General features: G+C 49.5%; 1 protein-coding gene and 1 pseudogene across 2 annotated transcripts; both read left to right on the top strand.

Moving 5' to 3' along the window:
* The first annotated feature begins 1,871 nt into the window (after positions 1–1,871).
* Positions 1,872–19,961, top strand: RSKR (ribosomal protein S6 kinase related). Its single transcript, XM_083715237.1, has 12 exons — positions 1,872–1,995; positions 5,072–5,329; positions 6,623–6,706; positions 6,783–6,851; positions 10,383–10,452; positions 11,924–12,031; positions 13,713–13,753; positions 14,177–14,204; positions 16,252–16,341; positions 16,439–16,527; positions 17,294–17,404; positions 19,045–19,961. Exons 1-12 carry the CDS (start codon positions 1,915–1,917, stop codon positions 19,264–19,266), a joined length of 1,251 nt encoding a protein of 416 aa, XP_083571363.1. The 5' UTR covers positions 1,872–1,914; the 3' UTR covers positions 19,267–19,961.
* On the top strand, positions 4,213–4,744 carry LOC310832436 (10 kDa heat shock protein, mitochondrial pseudogene; annotated as a pseudogene). The gene has a single exon. The product of its transcript is annotated as a 10 kDa heat shock protein, mitochondrial pseudogene (transcript).
* Positions 19,962–21,035: the final 1,074 nt, after the last annotated feature.

Raw genomic sequence — 21,035 nt, 5'->3', positions numbered from 1 at the left:
CTCACAGCAGCATTTTTGGGAAGACAAGCATCCATCGAAGGATCATCGGAACACAGAATGTTAAAAGCAGAGGCGGACAGGCAGGCAGCACCCGGAGCCAAATGCGTGCAAGTTCCTCTCTGCTGAGCAAAGCTTGATCTTAAGGATCACCCACCCACAGCCATGGAAGCACCCTTTGCATTGCGGGGGGGTGGACTAGATGGCCCTGTGGGTTCCCTCCAACTCTACGGTTCTGACTTGCTCTGGTACATTATTTCATTAAGATTATACACCACTGGAATGTTAAAAACACACACAAAACCTCAAAATGGTGCACAAAAGAAAATAAAGGTGTTTTTAACAGGTGCCAAAAAAAAGTACAGTGAAGGTACCTGCCTCATGTCAAGAGGCAGGGAGTTCCAAAGTCAAGGTGCTGCCATGCCAGAAGACCAGGTTCTTACAAATGCAGAATAGGTATTATGTGACCCTTGTAGCCAATTTTGCCAATGAAAAGAGTTGATTGGGCACATAGTAGGTAAATTTCAGGAGTGCTTTTTTTCCTTTGGGGAAGCTGAGCACCCTGATAAGATTTGCACCCACAAGAGTCCAAATAGACACCTGTGTCTCATCTGTGGTTTCCTTGCAGGAAGGTGTGGATGAGTGTCAGGCTCTCACCCACCCCAGAAAACAATTTATCACCTGGTGCCATCAAACCAGCAGTGAAGAGGTTGCTGAAGGCCAAGTTTGAGTGCTGATTCATCCAGCCTCAGTTTTGTCTGGACAAGCCCAGCCCTTTCTGGGGACTGAACCCAGGAGCAAAACTGACCAGTCCCCCATGGCCAATCAGCCCCCCTCTTCAGACGCAAGGAGTATGTGGTCTGCAGAAAAGGGGCACCCTGAGCCACTCCAGCCCACTCTGGGCTTGCACCCCACCTATATCTATTCCCACCTGGGACCCTCTTAAGAAAGTTGAGGAGTCTCATACCAGGGCCTCTTTTGCGGCACTGGAAAAACAAATTAAGGAGGGCTCTGTATCTGGTGGAAGTCTCAAAAAAATGCATGGTAATACAGGGTCTCATCTGCCAGTGGGCACACTGCCCCTTCCTGCCACACAGATGCCACGGCAAGTTGCTATCGAAGAAAGATGCTCTGGGTACCAGTTTCTGGGAGGGAGAAGTCCCAGGTGTGCTTGATGCATTATGCAGGAGGGGGTGGGGCTCGGCGTACTGGGACCAATCAGATCCCTTCCCTGGGGCAGTTTGGGTGGAGCATAAAGCGTGTCAAGGGCCCACCCCATCGACGTGCATAATAAGAATCTCAGGCGGGGCTCTATTTTGCATAAAGGGCGTGGCCTGCATAAGAAAGATAGTACTGGGAGGGGGGGGCGGAATAAAATATATACTGGGCGGGGAATAAGGAATTGAGAGTAGGCAACCGGAAAGACACATAGGGGTGAATGTTATCATGCGTGGCTTGCATAATAATAAAGTGGGGAGGGGAATCTATTCTCCTCGAGGGGCGGAGCTTGGATGGCGGGGGCGGGGCTGCAATTTGCATCCTGAGAAGTGCGGGTCTTGCGTTTTGCATAAGGGGTGTGGCTTTGATAATAATGAGGCAGCTGGAGCGGCTTTGTTTTGCATGAGGGGCGTGGCTTGAATAATAATAGGACGGTTGGGCGGACCTGTTTTGCATGAGGGGCGGGGCTGCGTTTTTTTTTCATCCTAAGGAGGGCGGTCCTTGTATTTGCCTATGGGGCGTGGCTTTACGCGAGTGGGCGGGGCTCGCGGTCCTGAGATTTGCATGGGCGGGGCCAGAGAGTGTCTCTGCGCGATCCGGCTTAGCGGCGCTGCTTACGTAAGGCGGCTTAGCGCGGAGCGGGCGATGGGGCTGGCCATGGGGCGGGCCGGCTGAAGGGCCGAAGGCGCTAGCGGGGCCATGGGAGGCGCAGGGAGCAGCAGCTCCAGCCCCGAGGAGGACCGGGCGCCGGAGCAGGCGCCGCTCGCCGGGATGCTCAAGGTAAGGCTCCTGCCTCTGGGCATGTGCAGAGCGCCTCGCCTCGCCCCTCCTTCCATTGTCCTGGGCCTCTCCCCTGAGCATAGCTGTCAACTTTCAGATTTGAAAATAAGGGATCGGCAGCCTCACCTGTCCCGCGGACAGTCTACGGGATATCTAACAATCCGGGATAGCAGCGGGAAACGGAGCTGGAATAAGGGGATTTCCCGCAAAAAAAGGGAAGGTTGACAGCTATGCCCCTGAGTTTGCTCCTCCCGACAGCCCTGCGAGGGGAGCTGCGTGGACAGAGCGCCCTGATGCCTCGCTGGCGTCCCGATCTGCCCTCTTTCTCCAAGGACGCGGCTCCCCCTCCTCGCCCCATCCCCACGACAGCCCTGCAAGGTAGGCCAGGCAGAGAGAGGCAGCGATAGGAGCTTCGGGAAAAGCAAACTTGCCCAGTAATAAAGGAGCCTGCCAGTGAGGGATCGGCGCCTCGTGGGGCGCAGAGGGTTCGGGACGGGGGGAGGCAACCCCTTGTAGCCGCCCCATTTCTCCTTCCCTCCCACCTATTATTTGCTGCCTGAAAAGTGATCTAGGCCCCTCCGCTATCTCAGGACTATACCGCCTCATTCTGCCGTGGGCACAGCCAGAGGATGCTCTGTATTCCTTCATCTTCCTCAAGACAGGGATCCCCCCAAAAGAAATATTTGGAACCCACCAGCCTCTGGCTTTGTAGCACTACTGCAGTGGTCCCCAAATGGGGGGGGGGAGACACACAATAAATTGACCCGGGTGCCCCCTACCCTATAAAAAGCATCGTGCAACCCACTATTCTGAACAATGCTTTTGTTCAGCCAAACAGCAACAGTCTGCTGCTCCTGCAGATTTATTCAAAATCCAAATGTATTAGATGGATGGACTTGATCCAGTGAGACCAGCTTTTGAAAGTCTGAGAGTTATTTGCACCTCCAGTGTCCGCCTGCCACCCCCTTGCCTCTTAGCGCCCCCTAGATAAAGTCACCGCCCCCCCAGGTGTTTGCTACCACTCAATTGGGGAGCTGCTGCTCTAAGGGTGGTGTTGCGGTTCTTCCCCTCCCCAAATCTAAATAAAATTCTACCAGTTTGGGACCTAAACTGGATCTATCTCCTTTTAGAGGGATTTTGTGTGTAGTTTCAGCTTTTGCTCCAGCTGCAACACTTCTGGAAGAAGACAGGCTTGGCCACAGTTTGCCCAGGCTGGACTGCTGCAGTTCATTCTATGTGGGGCTGCCTTGGGAGACTGTTTTGGAAACAGCTGCTGGCACAAACAGCTGCAGCCCCCTCGCGAAAATGGGACCTTGAGACTCTATTCGTAGTCAAACAGCAACGGATTCCAATTTGCTTGAGAGTTTTGATTTGTTTTTTAAAGTGGTTACCACGTTCAAGAGAAATGGAACCCAAGGTATTTTATGAGCTGCCTTCTCCCGTGGAGTCCTCCCTGCCTGTGAATATCTTCTTTGTCTTAGAAGCAGCAAATGGGAATTATGGGGCAGGGTAGTCTCAGACACTCTTCTGCTGGGAGGCCCCTCTGCCCCGCTTGCTGTTAATTAATCAGTTCAGTACATTTATATTCCACCTTCCCTTCAAAGAAATTGTGGTTATTGCCTTTGCACCTGACCACTTCTGTTTTTTTCAGAAGAGTCGTTTGGTGCCTGCTTAGGGAACAGAAGGTACCTACACTGACTGGCAGCAACCTTCTGCAGTTCCAGGGGGTGGGGGTCTCTCCCCGTCCTTCCAGGATTGAATCTGGGGCCGTCCTACCCCTGTCCTATGTGTACCTTAAAAGCATTCCTTCTATAAAGCTCATACTTTAATGCTGATCTTTTTTTTTTATTTTTTACATATTGCTTGGTCAAAAAGCAAAAGACAGGCACACAGAAACCTCAGAGGGGCTCCAAGAAACCCTCAGAATTATCTGTGCTGTTGGGGTTGTTGTTTTTGTCATAGAATCCTAGAGCTCTGGAGGTGGAAGGGACCCCAAGGGCCATCTAGTCCAACCCCCTGCTGAGCAGGATTCCCAGCTTTTAATATAAGAAGGGACTGCTGGATCAGGCCAAAAAGAGTCCATCTAATCCAGCATCCTGTTCTCACTGATAGCCGTCTCCTCCATGAATTTGTCAAATCCTCTTTTAAAGCCATCCAAGTTGGTGGCCATCACTGCCTCCTGTAGCGGGGAGTTCCAGAGTTTAACAAGGCACTGTGTGGGCGTGTGCTAGCTCTGTGAGTCAGTCAGGGGTGCAAGGAGTCCTCGCAGCGGGAGCAGGAGCCCTTGTAAAGAGCACGCCATGGCAGGACAGGCATTAAAAAAATTCTTCCCCTCTTCAACTGTGTATTGGTGGAAAGGTGTGCAGCTGAGACAGTAACTAAAGGAAGCATTATGATTCCAGAAAAATCACAAGGAAAAGTGTTACAAGCCACTGTTGTAGCAGTTGGAACAGGCTCTAAAAGCAAGGAGGGAGACACTCTTCCAGTTAGTGTAAAAGTTGGTGAGAAGATTCTGCTACCGGAGTGTGGTGGAACAAAAGTTGTACTGGATAACAAGGACTGTTTCATATTTAGAGATGGAGATATTCTTGGAAAATATGTGGATTGAACAGTTCATCTTGCTGCGTTATCATTAAGTTTTCATTCCACAAAAAGTGCTCGAATGGTTCTGTTCCACCATGTAAATAATTTCTTTATTTTCTAATAAATGCAAATTCTCCCAAATTACCAAGTATCATTATGACTTCAAAATAAATAAAACAATGTGTATAGCCAAAATACATTTCTTACTATCTTAAAAAAAAACAAAAACTAGGCACTGTGTGGAGAAGGGCTTTCTTTTACTTGCCATGAATCTTCTGACATTCCGCTCCAGTAAGTTCTCTGCTATTGCTGAAGAAGTGTCTGAAGAAGTGTGCATGCACACGAAAGCTCATACCTAGAACTAACTTAGTTGGTCTTTAAGGTGCTACTGGAAGGAATTTTTTGTTTCTGCTATTGCTGTTACTGAAGCCTGTCCCTTTTGTCTGCCCCTGCTTTCCTTGAGGCCTCACCCCATGCCTGCCCTCCTCCGCAGGGTCGTGGTGCCAGTTTCCTGTCCGACGCCTCCTGGGCACGGGGCTGGAAGAACCTTCTCTCCAGCTTTGGCGGCACACTTCTGGGCCTGGAGAGAGCCTTTGCGGGCAGGAACCCCCTGAAGCGAGAGTCGGGGTCTGTGGTGGAGAAGCTGCCCCAGCTGGCGAAGGAGGGGGCTGAGAGGACCCTGCCCCAGTGCATCTCCCTCTTCTTGCCCGAATTCCCAGTCCAGCCTCCAATGGGGCAGCGCCAGCTGAAGGTCAGTGCCCTCCCAAGTGGGGGGAATTAAAGTGAGTCTCAGGAAGCAGATTTGGGGGAAATTATTATTTTGCATTTTTATCCCACCTTTTCCCCTCGAAGATGCTCAAGGCGCTGTATGTGGTCCCCTCCCCACTCCTCATTTAATCCCCACCACAACCCTGCAAGGTAGGCAAGGCTGAGAGGCAGCAACTGGCTCACACTAGTGAGCTTCATGGCCCAGTGGGAGGATTCGAACCCTGGTCTCTCCCAGGCCCTGGTCCAGCATTCTAACCACTTCACCACCCTGCCTCTCACTGGCACCCACACCGGGGACAGCAGAGGTGGCGCCTCCCCCCTTGGAGCATCGGAGGCTGCCATAGCCTGGCTCCACCCATTGGCCTACCCAGCCCAGCGCTGTCAGTCTGACTGGCAACCATTCTTCAGGGTCTCATGGACGGAGACTTTGTCCCAGACCACCCTGAGACGCTGTTGTCAAAAGAGCCGGAGTCCTTCTGCCTGAAAAGGACTTGCTCTACCTCTGAGCAGTGGCCCTTCCCTTAAAAACACAGCAAATTTCTAGTCCTCATGGTTCTGAATGGATGTCTGGTTTAAATAGGAATGGTGGAAGCTGCTTTAGGCAGACTATTGACCCATCTAGCTCCCCCAAGACCGATTTATAGCTGGAGGAGCGTCTCCACCCCATCGTTCTGTCCGGACACTGAGGTCCAGCTCCGAGGGCCTTCTGGCGGTTCCCTCCTTGCGAGAAGCAAAGTTACAGGGAACCAGGCAGAGGGCCTTCTCAGTGGTGGTGCCCGCCCTGTGGAACGCCCTCCCACCAGATGTCAAGGAAATAAACAACTATTTGACTTTTAGAAGACGTATGAAGGCAGCCCTGTTTAGGGAAGTTTTTAATGTTCGATGTTTCATCGTGTTTTTAATATTCTGTTGGAAGCTGCCCAGAGTGGCTGGGGAAACCCAGCCAGATGGGTGGGGTATAGAGGAGGAGGAGGAGGAGGAGGAGGAGAAGGGGAAGAGGAAGAAGAGGAAGAAGAAATTTTTATATCCTGCCCTCCCCAGCTGAAGCTGGGCTCAGAGCAGCTAACATTATTATTATTATTATTATTATAAATTTATTTAGGAACATAGGAAAGCACCTTATTACGAGGTCAGATCAGTATTGTCTGCACTGACTGGCAGCAATGTCTTCCAGGGCTACCGGCAGAGAAGCTGGAGCTACTGGGGCTGGAACCTGGGATCTGCATGCACGGTTGGTGCTCTGCCACTGAACCCCTGTCCCTCTTCATCCTTGCAGATCCTGGGCTTTGTGGCCAAGGGGTCCTTTGGGACAGTCTTGAAGGTCTTAGACTGCGGGCAAGAGAAGGTCTTTGCGGTCAAGGTGAGTGCCCTGCCTGACCCCCAAGACCCCCAGCCCTCTGCCTCTCTTTCTTCCTCAAAGTCTCGTTTCCTTTCAGGTGCTCCCCAAAGTGGAAGTTCTCCGCCGAGACACCCTCAAGCAGTGCAAGGAGGAGGTCAGCATTCAGGTGTGTCCTGAGCTCTGTGGCTGCAATATCTAGTCTCTTGGGGTCAGGGTTTTTTTTTGGGGGGCGGGTTTCCTGAACTCCTGGGGATGCCCTGCAGGACTTGAGATTCAAGGCCTTTGTTCATTTATTCAATTTATTGTATTTCTATGCTGCTTGCAAACAATAACATAACGGGACATCACAAATGCAGCATAAACCAAAGAATGCAATAAACAAATCACCAGTAAAACCATTAGTCGGCATATAGCAATATTCAGCCCAAACCAATACACTGTATCGGTGAACTCCAATAAGGCTACATGTACACCAAACATTCATTTCTCCTGATATGGAAAAAGAGAACAAATGAGCACCAAGTTCATTTTTATTAACGAGACAGCCAAACACAGGTGGCCACTAAACAGTTACATACAAACACAGTGTATGCATAAGAATTATAAATAAAAGCATGAAACAGTAAATAAAACATACATTAAAAATCCCAGAATCTTAAATTGCAAGGGAGTCCACGTGACCTTGTCTAAGTTGAGCAGCCTTCGCTGCGAACTTAGCTGTGTTAAATGTTGGGTGTTTAATGTTCAGGTACCATTGGACGCCGTTTTGAATCAAGTTGGAAGACTGAGCCTTTCCAGACTGCTCTGATTTTCACCAAATTTATGTGTTTGTGACTATATATATATATATATATGCAGGTTTTGGTGTCCTCGGGTGTCTTCCCGTGTAAAAGTTGGGGTGTCTAGGCGACGTTTCGACGAGGTCTCACTCGTCATCTTCAGGCTGGTGCTTTCGGCTTCTTGTTACTGGAACAGAGCGGGATCTCAATGTTTGAGTTCCTATAAATACTGTAGAGGGGGTGTGGTGTCTAGCCTCCAATGTTCTGGGCAGAGAGGAAGTTCCCAGGCTAGTGTGCCTTTTCTTCTTTTGTTCCTTAATTACTTGAGAGATACCTTGAGTGATTTCTTGAGTGATATCCTGAGTACCACTTAGGTGGGTCATTAGGTGTGGATTAGTTGCTAAAGTCTTTGTGTCTTGACCTCTTGAACTTTGTGAAGAGTTTTCCTGAGAAGATGGCTGTATTGCACTTAGTTGTGCTTTGGCTTGGCTTCGTGTATAGGGGCGAGCTGTGGTTTTGTGGCTTGTGTCAGCCAGATCTGTGTAGGGATTGCAGGGGGGTGCAGCATCCGGAGGTGCCACCATGGATTGGCTACTGGATGGTGTCAGTAATTCATCTGTGGAGAGGGTCTGGGTTTGGGTCTGGTGTGGTTGATTGGTGTTGGCGTTCTGTGTGCCTCTGGATCTGGTGTCAGTTTTTGTGTCCTCTCTGGGGTGTGTTAATTGCCAATGGATACCAGCAAAACAGGATTACGAAGCTAATCCAAAAGGAAACACCCCCCAAAAACCAAGACACAGAAGAAAACAATGGCATGGCCCTCCTTCCTTATATCAAGGGCACTACAGATAAAATTAGCAAAATCCTCCATAAACACAATATCAAAACAGCCTTTTGCACCAACCAAAAAATAGCCAATATCCTCAGAAACCCCAAGGATAAAATCCAGTTGGAAAACCAAGGGATCTATGAAATACCCTGCAAAGTCTGCCCAGCCACGTACATTGGACAAACAAACAGACGAATAAATGCACGTATCGCAGAACACAAGAATGCCGTCAAAAAAGAAGAAAAAACTTCCTCTCTTTTCCAACACATGAAAGAAACAGGACACGAAATTAATTTTGCAGATTCCAAATTGCTCTTTAACACGGAACATCACCACAAGAGAATAATCATGGAAGCCATCGAGATAGAGAAACACCCTCACAACATGAACAAGCGTGACGACACATCCCGCTTGCCAGACATCTGGAAATTAGCCCTCCCCACAAAAACTGACACCAGATCCAGAGGCACACAGAACGCCAACACCAATCAACCACACCAGACCCAAACCCAGACCCTCTCCACAGATGAATTACTGACACCATCCAGTAGCCAATCCATGGTGGCACCTCCGGATGCTGCACCCCCCTGCAATCCCTACACAGATCTGGCTGACACAAGCCACAAAACCACAGCTCGCCCCTATACACGAAGCCAAGCCAAAGCACAACTAAGTGCAATACAGCCATCTTCTCAGGAAAACTCTTCACAAAGTTCAAGAGGTCAAGACACAAAGACTTTAGCAACTAATCCACACCTAATGACCCACCTAAGTGGTACTCAGGATATCACTCAAGAAATCACTCAAGGTATCTCTCAAGTAATTAAGGAACAAAAGAAGAAAAGGCACACTAGCCTGGGAACTTCCTCTCTGCCCAGAACATTGGAGGCTAGACACCACACCCCCTCTACAGTATTTATAGGAACTCAAACATTGAGATCCCGCTCTGTTCCAGTAACAAGAAGCCGAAAGCACCAGCCTGAAGATGACGAGTGAGACCTCGTCGAAACGTCGCCTAGACACCCCAACTTTTACACGGGAAGACACCCGAGGACACCAAAACCTGCATTCCTGTACCCGTGAAAATCTACGAAAGCATATATATATATATGCTATATATATCAGGCCTTCCAAGTGTCCCTATTTTCCAGGGACAGCCCTGGATTTACAGAAGATGTCCCAGTTTCTGATTTGATCCCGGAATGTCCCACTTTTCCTATTTTCATCAGAGAAATATTGGAGGATAGGGAGTTATGTGACCCCCAACCTTTAGAAAACATCTGAGGGCAGACCTGTATAGGGAAGATCTTTTTCATGTTTAATGCTCTATTATGTTTCTTATATGTTGGAAGCCACCCAGAGCGGCTGGGGTAGAAATAATATCGTTATAATTATTATGCAATAGGACATCTCTGTTTTCATCAGAGAAATGTTGGATGCTATAATATATATATTCTGATGGTGGAGAAATGCACCACTGAGCATCATTTTGAATCAAAGTCCAGAGAGAACATTCCAAGACCACACTCTGAAGACCAAATCTCTGTCTGTGTGTCTGTTATCTATATGCATGTACAGTGGTACCTCTGGTTATGTACTTAATTCCTTCCGGAGGTCCGTTCTTAACCTGAAATTGTTCTTAACCTGAGGTACCACTTTAGTTAATGGGGCCTCTTGCCGCCACACGATTTCTGTTCTCATCCTGAAGCAAGGTACTATTTCTGGGTTAGCAGAGTCTGTTAACCTGAAGCGTATGTAACCCGAGGTACCACTGTATTTCATTTTTACTGAACGATAGATGGGCCTTTGGGTGGCATTTTGAATCGAGACGAAAGGCCGAACCTTTCAAGAGGGCACTTATTTCCACCAAATTTGTGTGTGTATATTGTCGTGACGATGGAATGATGTTTATTTGTCCTGAATAGATTTCAGTCGTTTGCGATCTCCGGCTGCACCATTTACCCCTTTCCTCCGCAAAGAGGTTGATATGTCTTCCAAATCCAAGAAGCCCCTCTGCCACCCCACCCCCAAAAAGCCCTCCCTGCTGGGCTCCCTCCTTCACTCACCGCTCCCCTTTTCTCTTGTTCTCCAGAAGCAGGTCAGGCACCCTTTTGTGCATTGCCTGGGAGACAGCTGGCAAGGCCGCCGCCATCTCTTTATTAGTGAGTGACCATCTGCCCTGCGGGGCTCGGCTAGAGTAGAGATCTGCCCCCCCCCTCCCACCGTCCTTCTCTCCCCACCCTGTGCCCCCCACCCTCGTGCGTGTCCAGCCATGTGCCGCTGAGCCTTTGCCCACACATGTGACTCTTTGTTTACTCTTCCTGGAGCTCGTTCTGCTTCTCCCCTGCCATAGGAATTGGCTGGCTCTCACGGCCTGTGCAGGGATCAACGGCTTCTCCTCTCTCTCCTTCCCCGCTTCTTGCCAATACACCGTTAAAAGAAATAAAAAAAATTCATTTGTTAACACAAAAAAGAGAGTGCAAAAATAGGGGAAAGACTAAAAAACCCAGACCGTTAAGCATCACAGCCTGGGAGAGCAAAAGTGCAAAGATACAGGGATAATAAAGTATTAGCTCATGCAAAGATTCCCTTAGCAAATAATATTATTTGCAGTTAAAGGCATTGCTATTTCAAATAATATGATCTACAAAGGGACTGTTTGCCCGAGTTAATACTTTTACATGGTGTTGTTTGCAAAGGGGATCTTTCTATTTTAGTAATACTTTACTAAAATAGTTGAGCTACCTGGTATCTTTGTAAAAACAAAAGTATTCTCCACCTGTAAGTCCCGTTGTTATTGCGAAAAAACGGTTTTGGGTACCCTTAAATGAGCCAGACATTTGCATATACTGATGGCACTGAATGACCACGTGCCTCAATATTTGTATAAGGAATACCATATTTATGCGAATCTAATGCACCATTAAATTAATGCGCACCTTGGTTTTCAAAACCTCGAAGCAAAAAAACCGATCTGCTGGGGAATGCACCCTAATTTTCACAGCATAATTTGGCAAAAAAGTGCACATTACATTTGAGTAAATACGGTAAAATAATGCCATACACAACAACCGTGTGAGGTGCACCTCCACTGGCTCTCTCTGTCTCTCTTGCTGGCCTCGGGTCCCCCTCTCCTCTGTCCCTCCTTGAACCCCACCTGGACCCTGAATTTCCTTCTGCCTTTACCCCTGAGCAGCAGGTGGCTGCTTTCAAGGCTGTGTGCACAGCATCCAGCACCTCTTCCCTCACTCCAAAGTATCCTGGGAACTTTAGTTTACCCCTCGCAGTGCTACGATTCCCTGCACCCTGAACAAACGATAGTTCCTGGGCTGCTTTTGGAGGAAGCCACATTTAAAGGCATGGCTTTCCCCAAACCATCCTGGGAACTGTGGTTGGTTAAGGGTGCCTGGAACTGTAGCGCAGTAAGTGGGTAAACGACAGTCCCCAGGATATTTTGGGAGGGGGTGCGTGCTTTAAATGTGCTTTTGATATACGGGGCATATGCGTCGGAGGAAAAGGACATGCACTGCATGTACAAAAGGCGCAAAGTGGGGTCAGGAGGCTCTGTTCAGACTCTATAAGTAACACCCCCCCTCTTTTCCCCACCCCCTCTTATCTCTCCCTGCCCACCAGTGTGCACATATTGCAGTACTGGGGATTTGTACACCCTTTGGAAGTCGGTGGGGCGTTTTGCCGAAGCCGTAATCCGCCTCTTTGCTACGGAGTTGGTCCTGGTGCTTGGTAAGGAAGTGGAGTGGGTTTGGGGACGGGGGTCAGTCTAGATGATGCACTGAGTCCCTTCTAATTTGGGGGGTCCTGTCCAGAGTGAGGGTTGAACTCTTAACAGATGACTCCATTGCTGGCCGGACAAGTCTCTTTGTAAGACAATGGCCGGAGCTGGCCTCTTGAGTGTCCTCATCAGCGCCCGAAAGGACGATCCAGATTGCAAGAGCCCCCACTAAGTGAGGGGGTTCCCCCGGGCTAATGGGTGGGCCCTTCCTCCGAGCCTATGTTTTTTTGGAGTGTGTGAGCTCAGTTGGCAGCAGGAGACAAAGAGATCTGCTTGCTCTGTGCTGGATCCAAACCAGCGACCGATGGAGAAGCAATATCTTCTGGGGTGCTCCTGCTATGAGCCTCTTGCTCAGGTTGCATATACAGTGGTCCCTTGGTTCTCAAACTTTATCCATTCCGGAAGTCCATTCCAAAAGCAAAGTGTTCCAAAACCAAGGCGCGCTTTCCCATTGAAAGTCATGCAAAATGGATTAATCCGTTCCAGGCTTTTAAAAACAACCCCAAAACGGCAAGTTAACATGAATTTTACTATCTAACGAGACCATTGATCCATAAAATGAAAGCAATAATCAATGTAAAAGGTAAAGGTAAAGGGACCCCTGACCATTAGGTCCAGTTGTGGCCGACTCTGGGGTTGCGGCACTCATCTCACTTTACTGGCCAAGGGAGCCGGTGTACAGCTTCCGGGTCATGTGGCCAGCAGGACTAAGCCGCCTCTGGCGAACCAGAGCAGCGCACGGAAATGCCATTTACCTTCCCGCCGGAGTGGTACCTATTTATCTATTTGCACTTATGATGTGCTTTCAAATTGCTAGGTTGGCAGGAGCAGGGACCGAGTGACGGGAGCTCACCCCGTCGTGGGGATTCAAACCGCCAAGTCGGCAAGTCCTAGGCTCTGTGGTTTAACCCACAGCGCCACCCGTGTTCCAATAATCAATGTACTGTACAGTACTATAAAATAAATAAGACAGTATTGTACACAATAAAAATTAAAATTAAACATTTTTCATACCTGCATCATACCTGATGATAGCCATTGTTTGGATAATGAACAGTAGCTGAACAGGGTTCCATATAGTCACAAAAACAAATGAACCAAAAAAGCCTCAAAAATAAAAACACAATAAATAGCAAAAAAAAAAAAAAAGCACCAAACTTAATCCATTCGGAAGTCCGTTTGACTTCCAAAATGTTCAAAAACCAAGGTGCGGCTTCTGATTGGTGCAGGTGCCCTGGAAAAAATAGCCAACAGCTGCATTGGACGAATTCCAAAAAACGTTCCAAAACCGGAACACTTCTGGGTTTTTGGTGTTTGGGAACCAAGACGTTTGAGAACCAAGGTACCACTGTACGCACAAATAAGACCATGGGGGCTCAAAGCCCCATTATCTCCACTGTCCCCCATTCCAAGGAAATCTTTCGTCTCTCCTCTGGGAGATTGGGGTGAGGCGTGGAACAGGAGAAACTTCACCCAGGCCACCACTGACCTCTTTGCCCCACGCCAATGGGGCAAGCCCTAGAGAGTTCTTCACATACTTTGGAGCAATCACAGCCCTTAATAATAATTATAATTTTTACCACGGATGGAAAATAAAATTGGAATGACGCTTCCTTCTCTTCCTTCTCCCAGGCTACCTCCACAATCTGGGCATCGTCCACCGCGATGTCAAGGTACAAGAGACACCTCCTCCCCCCCCAAAAAAAGTGGGACTTTCATTGTGGGGCAGGGAAATGGGAAGCTGCCTTATCCCCAGTCAGATCCTGGCTCCATGATCTAGCCCAGTATTGTCTCCACTGACTGGCAGCAGTCGTTCTCCAGGGGTCTCTCTCCCAGCCCTGCTGAGAGATGCCTTTAGGGGGGGCCTTTTCGCTATGGGCAAGGGCCTCCCACCCCCCACTCCAACCCCCAACCCTGGGATTGGCCCTTCTCAGGGGATTTGGCCCACCAGCCCGAACTCCTGGCATAACTTCAGCCTGGACCTTTCCCAGAGATCCCTGCCTCTTGCACTTGGTGAATCCTTGGTCCGAATTCGAGTGGCGCCAGAGGGGAGGGCACCTTCACACCCTGACTGGGCTGCTCTCTTCTCTTTACAGATGGAAAATATCCTTCTGGATGAACAAGGTGCGTCCCGCTCAGGCTGGCAGGGGAGGGAGTTCCTCAATGTCCTGCGGAGAAACAACATATTATTCTTACCTTAATAAATTTGCCTTTTTATGTTGCTTTAATTCTACCAGGGGGACGCAGGTGGCACTGTGGGTTAAAGCCTCAGCGCCTAGGACTTGCTGATCGAAAGGTTGGCGGTTCAAATCCCTGCGGCGGGGTGCGCTCCCGCTGCTCGGTCCCAGCGCCTGCCAACCTAGCAGTTCGAAAGCACCTCCGGGTGCAAGTAGATAAATAGGGACCGCTTACCAGCGGGAAGGTAAACGGCGTTTCCATGTGCAGCTCTGGCTCGCCAGAGCAGCGATGTCACGCTGGCCACGTGACCCGGAAGTGTCTCCGGACAGTGCTGGCCCCTGGCCTCTTAAGTGAGATGGGCGCACAACCCCAGAGTCTGTCAAGACTGGCCCGTACGGGCAGGGGTACCTTTACCTTTACCTTAATTCTACCAGAATTTAAATGCTTTTTAGTGGTTATCTTTCACATGTTTTTTATTTGTGGAAGATGCCCTGAGTTCCAGTGGGGGGGGAGGGGCAGGAAGCAAAGGCGGATGATGATGATGATGATGATAATAATAATAATAATAATCACCCCAAATCCTGTGCCAGACACAAATGAATGCCCGCGATGTAACCACTCAAACGACTTCCCTGCCTATTGCAACCATTGTAATGCACGGTACTAGATGTTGTTTGGTCTGTAAATTTCATTTTGATTGCTTCTCTTTTTTGTTGTTCTAATTTAGTGCACCCTGTATAATTTAAAACAGTTAACGCCATAAAGGACAATGTGAGAAATAAAAGAAGTAGTGAAAATGCAATTAAAAGTCAACATGCATGTCTAGTGCCATGGGTGCTCAATAATATCCTGTCTTCAAACCCCCCAAAATCCGCAGACCCTCCCATGAGCCTCTTGAGTGGCTCAGTGGTTAGAGTGTGGGACTAAGACTTGGGAGATCAGGGTTTGAATCCCAACTCAGCCATGTCTGGGTGTCTCTTAGCCTGGCCTACCTAACAGGGTTGCTGTAGGGGAATAACCGTATATGCCAGAGGTTCCTAATTAGTAGAGTGCTGCAGAGCTCCTGTTTTTCAAAAGTCAAGCCATGGAGCCCCTACTTTTTATATCTCTGCACCCCCTGGGAACTCCTGGTGCATGACACCGTGAGCTCTGTGGAAGTAAAGGTGGGGTGCAATTGCAAAAAATATCAATAAATATGTCCCAACCAGAGAGGAATGGCAAACCAAGCTGATGAGACTACGCCGAAATGGCAAAACTGACCGGAAAGCTCAGGAACCAAGAAGACAAAAACTTTAAGAAAGAATGGGGAAAATTGATAATTTATTTGGGAGACCACTGTAAGCAGATGAAAGCATTAGCAGGGTTTTAATAACACTTGGAATGTTAACAATCACTATGGACAATATGGACACATGCAAAATATGGATTATGAAACAATATGCAGTTGAAATGGTTCACAGTAAGACCCATGGAGGAGATGGTGGAAAGTCTGGAGATTGAGAGAAATCTCCAAATATTTACTTGGTGGCGCTGCAGTCTAAACCCCTGAGCCTCTTGGGCTTGCGGATCGGAAGGTCAGCGGTTCGAATCTCCACGCCAGGGTGAGCTCCCGTTGCTTGGTCCCAGCTCCTGCCAACCTAGCAGTTCGAAAGCATGCCAGTGCAAGCAGACAAATAGGTACAACTGTGGCGGGAAGGTAAACGGCGTTTCCGTGCGCTGCTCTGGTTTTGCCAGAAGCGGCTTAGTTAGTCATGCGAGCCACACGACCCGGAAAAACTGCGGACAAACGTCAGCTCCCTCGGCCAGTAAATCGAGATGAACGATGCAACCCCAGAGCTGTTCGCGATTGGACTTAACTGTCAGGCGTCCTTTACCTTTTTATTGTTCTAACTCTATGCTTATGAAATAAAATAAAAATCATTTTCAATTTGTGTGCGTCTCTCTCCAGGCTCTAATGCCCTAATTTATTTATTTTTTCTCTCTCCCACTGCAGGCCACCTGAAGCTGACTGACTTTGGCCTCTCCCGTCACCTGCCCTGGGGCGAAAGGGCCTACACCATTTGTGGGACCCTCCAGTACATGGGTACAAGCGGTTAAGGAGGCAAAGGGGACAGTGGCTAACTGGGGCGGGTGCCGTCTTTGCAAGGCTCAATATCTCCTCGCCTCTTCTTTCTTTGCAGCCCCGGAGGTCTTGAGTGGTGGGCCGTACGCCCATGCGGCAGATTGGTGGTCCATGGGGGTGCTGCTGTATGGCTTAGCCACTGGCAAGGTAAGGCTGTGAAGCAGCTTGGCGAGAAAGACCCCATTGCATGTTCCCCAGTTCTCTGTCTCCTGTGAAGGTAGACTACCTCTGGAGATGGAGGTTCCATTAAGAAGCAAAGACCTGATGAAGAGAGCACAGCAGAGGTCACAGCATTTCTAGAGGCTGGGATGGCAGGCTTGTTGGGTTTTGAATGTTTTATGTAGATTTTTCAATTTCGTTGTTCTGTATGGGACAAGGACAATAAAGATGATCGTATAAGGCGAGCCTGAGGTGGAATCAGGCCAGCGTCCCGTTCTTACAGGGCCCAAATGCCCCTGAGAGACTAGGAATCTCAATAGACTGCTTCTGGACATGGAGCTTCCCTCAGAGCAGCCCGTTGCTGGATCCTACCTAGCCCAGCATCCTTGTTCTCACAGGGGCCAAAACATGCCCCAATGGGAAGCTTGCGAGCAGGATCCGAGCAGAAAAGCATTCTCCCCACCTGCGGTTTCTGGCAAATGGGATTGAGAAGCGTTTTTGCTAGAAGCCATCTCCTCCAGGAATTCCTCCCGTCCTCCTCCTCCAGTCGACTCTGTGGCCCTCACAGCCTCCTGCAGCAGTGAGTTCCATGGATCAGCTGTGTTCTAGCAGTGAAATTCTCTTTGTGGGTAGCAAAGGAGGGGGACTCACATGAGAGAGTAATTGCTGGGCAGGGATCCTAGGGCAACTCTGTGTTCCTGCATGAACGTGCGAGGAGGCAGGGAGGAATCCAGCTCTCCCACGTTCTTTTCAGTTCCCGGTGGCCCCCGAGAAAGACCACGTCAGCATGCTGGAGAGCGTCAAACGCTGCAGCTACGCCATCCCAGGCACCCTCAGCCTGGGCCTCCGCCTTCTCCTCAGCGAGGTGAGCTGCGTTTTTTTCTTAATACTTAAAATTTTGGGCAAATCTAAAATGTGATATTGCACAGACCATAAACTTGACGGTGCAAGTGTTGCACATGGTCAAAGGGTTCAGTCACTTACTGACTCGGGTCTAATTCCTGCATTTCAGGGGGTTGGGCTAGATTCTGCAATTCCCACTTCAGAAACCTTTAACGTGTATCTGAGCCGGCCTTCGCCAACCCAGTTGTTTTGGGCCACAATTCCCATCAGCCCACAGCCGATTGGTGCAGATGATACTGAGCTGGGTGGACCCGAATGGGTGCAAGGCACTTTTTAAAACCAGCCCTTCATTTGAGATCATAAGGACTAGGATCTTATGGGCATAAGCAGTGCTTTTTTCTATTAAAAATGTTTTCCTACTCATATTGAAGTACTGCCCCTAAATGAGACCAAACTTAGATTCACAGCCACTCTGGGCACAAGAATATAAACACAGCCCATCGTCTGGATCAGACAAAAAAGGGGCCGTGTCTGTTCCAGCATCCTGTTCTCACAGTGGCCATGTGCCCCTAAGAACATGGGAAGTGAGATAGACTGCCTCTGCAGCTGGAGGCTCCATAAGCAGAGCCTGGCTGGGAGATCGGGCAGTGTAGGCCCCACCTAGTCCAGCCACCTGCTCTCAAAGTGGCCAGCCAGACACCCCCCATCAGATTCCCAGTGACTGACAGCAGTGGGCAGAACACAGCCACCAGGAATAGCAGCCACCCTTCTCTTCTGCTCAGTGGTAGAGCCCTGCTCTGGATGCAGAAGGCCTTGAGGCTCAGTCCTGTTCTTCCCAGGAAGGGCTGGTTCCCTGTCCCAGAGAGTTGCTGCTGGCCAGTGTAAACATTATTATTATTAATAATAAATTTTTATTTATATCCTGCCCTCCCCAGCCGAAGCTGGACTCAGAGCAGCTAACAACAATAAAAGTAGCACAGCATTCTAAAATCAATTCATTCTAAAATCAAGTCAAAATCAAATTAATGGCAACCATTGGGCTAGAGTTCTACAAGGATTGCCAAAGGATGGGGTCAGACTGTGTCTTGGCCAAAGGCCTGGTGGAACAGCTCTGTCTTGCAGGCCCTGCGAAAAGATGTCAAGTCCCGCAGGGCCCTAGTCTCTTGGGACAGAGCGTTCCACCAGATCGGGGCCACGGCCGAAAAAGCCCTGGCTCTGGTTGAGGCCAGCCTAACCTCCCTGTGGTCTGGGACCTCCAAGATGTTTTGGTTGGAAGACCGTAAGGTCCTCTGTGGGATATACCAGGAGAGGCGGTCCCGTAGGTACGAGGGTCCTAGGCCGTATATTAATCATAATATCTGTCCCCCACCACCTTTAACAGGCCATAGACTATCTAATGGCCAAAGGCTTGGGTAAAGAGGAATGTTTTTGCCCATTTCCCCAGGATGATGATGGTACCAGTTGAGCCTCTCTTGGGAGGGAGGAGCCCACAGACAGGAAGCCACCACCGAGAAGGCCCTTGCCACTCTCCCAACCTTTTGGGGAGGGGACACATAGAGAAGGGGCACAGGATCCAGGGCGGTTCTGCATTTGGTGGGCAAACAGTTTGTGCCAGGCAGCTTCTGCCGTCTCTTCTGACCGCTGACCGCTCTCTCCGTCCAGCTCCTGTGCCAGGACCCCCAACGGCGCCTGCGCTACCTCCACCACTTCCGCGGCCACCTCTTTTTCCGCGGGATGACCTTCGACGCAGAGATGCTTCGGAAGCGGCCGGTGGATGTTGTGCTGGGCCTGCGGAGCCCCCGGGAAACCCCCCTGGACTCGGCCGCCTTTTTGGATTTTGACTGTGACCTCATGGCGCCCTCGAGCCAGCCGTGGCCGGGCTGAGTGGCCCCCGTCCTCCTGGGGGGCAGCAGTTCTTCTCAGGAGGCCCAAATCCACCCTCGGGAGACCCCCGGGAATCACTGTGAGACCTTCTCAGGAAATGCTTCTTCAAGGCAGCTCTTTGGGCGAATGAAGCCGCCAGCGATCTCAGGAAGCCCGGCCGAAAAAGCGCCGGCCCCTCTCCGGCAGGGAGGCTGGACCCCTACTTTGCCTGCCACCCCCCCTGGCTACTGAGTTCTCCCACTATGCAAGTCTGCCACCCAGAGATCGGGGATGACAAGTGCAGCGAATTTTCCTTCCCATGTAAGGCCAGCGTTGCACAGAATGGCAAAGATGGCTTGTCAGCTGGCTGCCTGCAACTTCCTGTGTGTGCAAGAGTCCTGTGGAATCCGGAAGCTTGCCTCTTTTCCCCACCAACCCTGACCCTGAGCTCAGCTAATCTAACAGGACAGACTAATAACCTTAGAGAGAGATATTCCTTCGCTATGCAAGAGGCAGACGGGCCGTGATGGGCTTACTGCCCCTTCCTCTTCAGACGTGCCAACCCCTTTCCCCCTGTGAGAATGGATTGTGGCCTGGTTCCCCTCTGTTCAAGAAGAACCGGAACCTTCTCCTTCACCCTCCTTCCTCTCCTCGCCTCCTCCGCCCCATCTCTGTGCTTTTTCTTAAACAAGCAATAAATCTGTCTTTTATGGGTCTCTGCGGTTGGATGGCGAGTTCTCATCTTTTGTGCAGGCTGCATTGCGGCACACCTGGGGCTGGAAGGTTAGCAACGGAGGGGAATAAATCTCAATTCCACCCCACCAATCTCTCCAGAGTTGCTGCTAGGCCCCTTACCTCCCAAAGGAGCCCAAAGGGGAAAAACACAAGCAAGAAAAAGCACATTCACGTATTTGGAGTGTTTGTACCCTCCCCCCCCCCAAAGGCACCCAGAGCAGCTGATGCACAATTAGGGTTGGTGTACGTCTGGAATTTCCAGGAACTTTGTCTGGGCTGGAATCCTATTAATGTTTGGATGTGTGGAAACCCAAAAAAGCCCCCCCCCCCCAACAGTTTTTTTTGGCAGAAAAGCTCAACAGCTTTTCTTCACACACACACCCCAAAAAAGAAAGAAAAACACCTTTGCCTAGAAAAGCTCAACACCTTTTCTGTTTGGATTTTCACTTTCTGAAATACAGTAACCCTATATTAATTGGTTATACCCCACCCATTAATTGATTAATTATACCCCGCACCTCTTGGCTGAGTTTCCCCAGCCACTCTGGGTGACTTCCAACACATGTAAAAACATAAAAGTCAAACACAGGGGTCAGCAAACTTTTTCAGCAGGGGGCTGGTCCACCGTCCCTCAGACCTTGTGGGGGGCTGGACTATATTTTGGAGGGAAAAAATTAATGAATTCTTATGCCCCACAAGTAACCCAGAGATGCATTTTAAATAAAAGGACACATTTATCTCATGTAAAAATACACTGATTCCTGGACCGTCCAGGAGCCGGCTTTAGAAGGCGATTGGGCCGGATCTGGCCCCCGGGCCTTAGTTTGCCTACCCCTGGTCAAACATCAAAAACTTCTAGATACAGGGCTGCCTTCAGATGTCTTCTGAAAGTTTGGTAGTTGTTTTTCTATTTGACATCTAGTGGGAGGGCATTCCCCAGGGAGGGAATTGTTCTGTCTGTTTTCTATACATTCCGAAAATGAAAGTACTATTATTCTTTCATGCAAATCGCTTTGCATTTGTGCAACAGCCGAATCGGCTTGGCTGGGACTCGC

This window comes from Podarcis gaigeae (genome assembly GCF_964106915.1).
Source record: "Podarcis gaigeae genome assembly, chromosome: 15".
NCBI classification, from domain to species: Eukaryota; Metazoa; Chordata; class Lepidosauria; order Squamata; family Lacertidae; genus Podarcis; species Podarcis gaigeae.
Note: the sequence above shows the minus strand (reverse complement) of the source record. Positions and strands in the feature narration are given on the sequence as shown.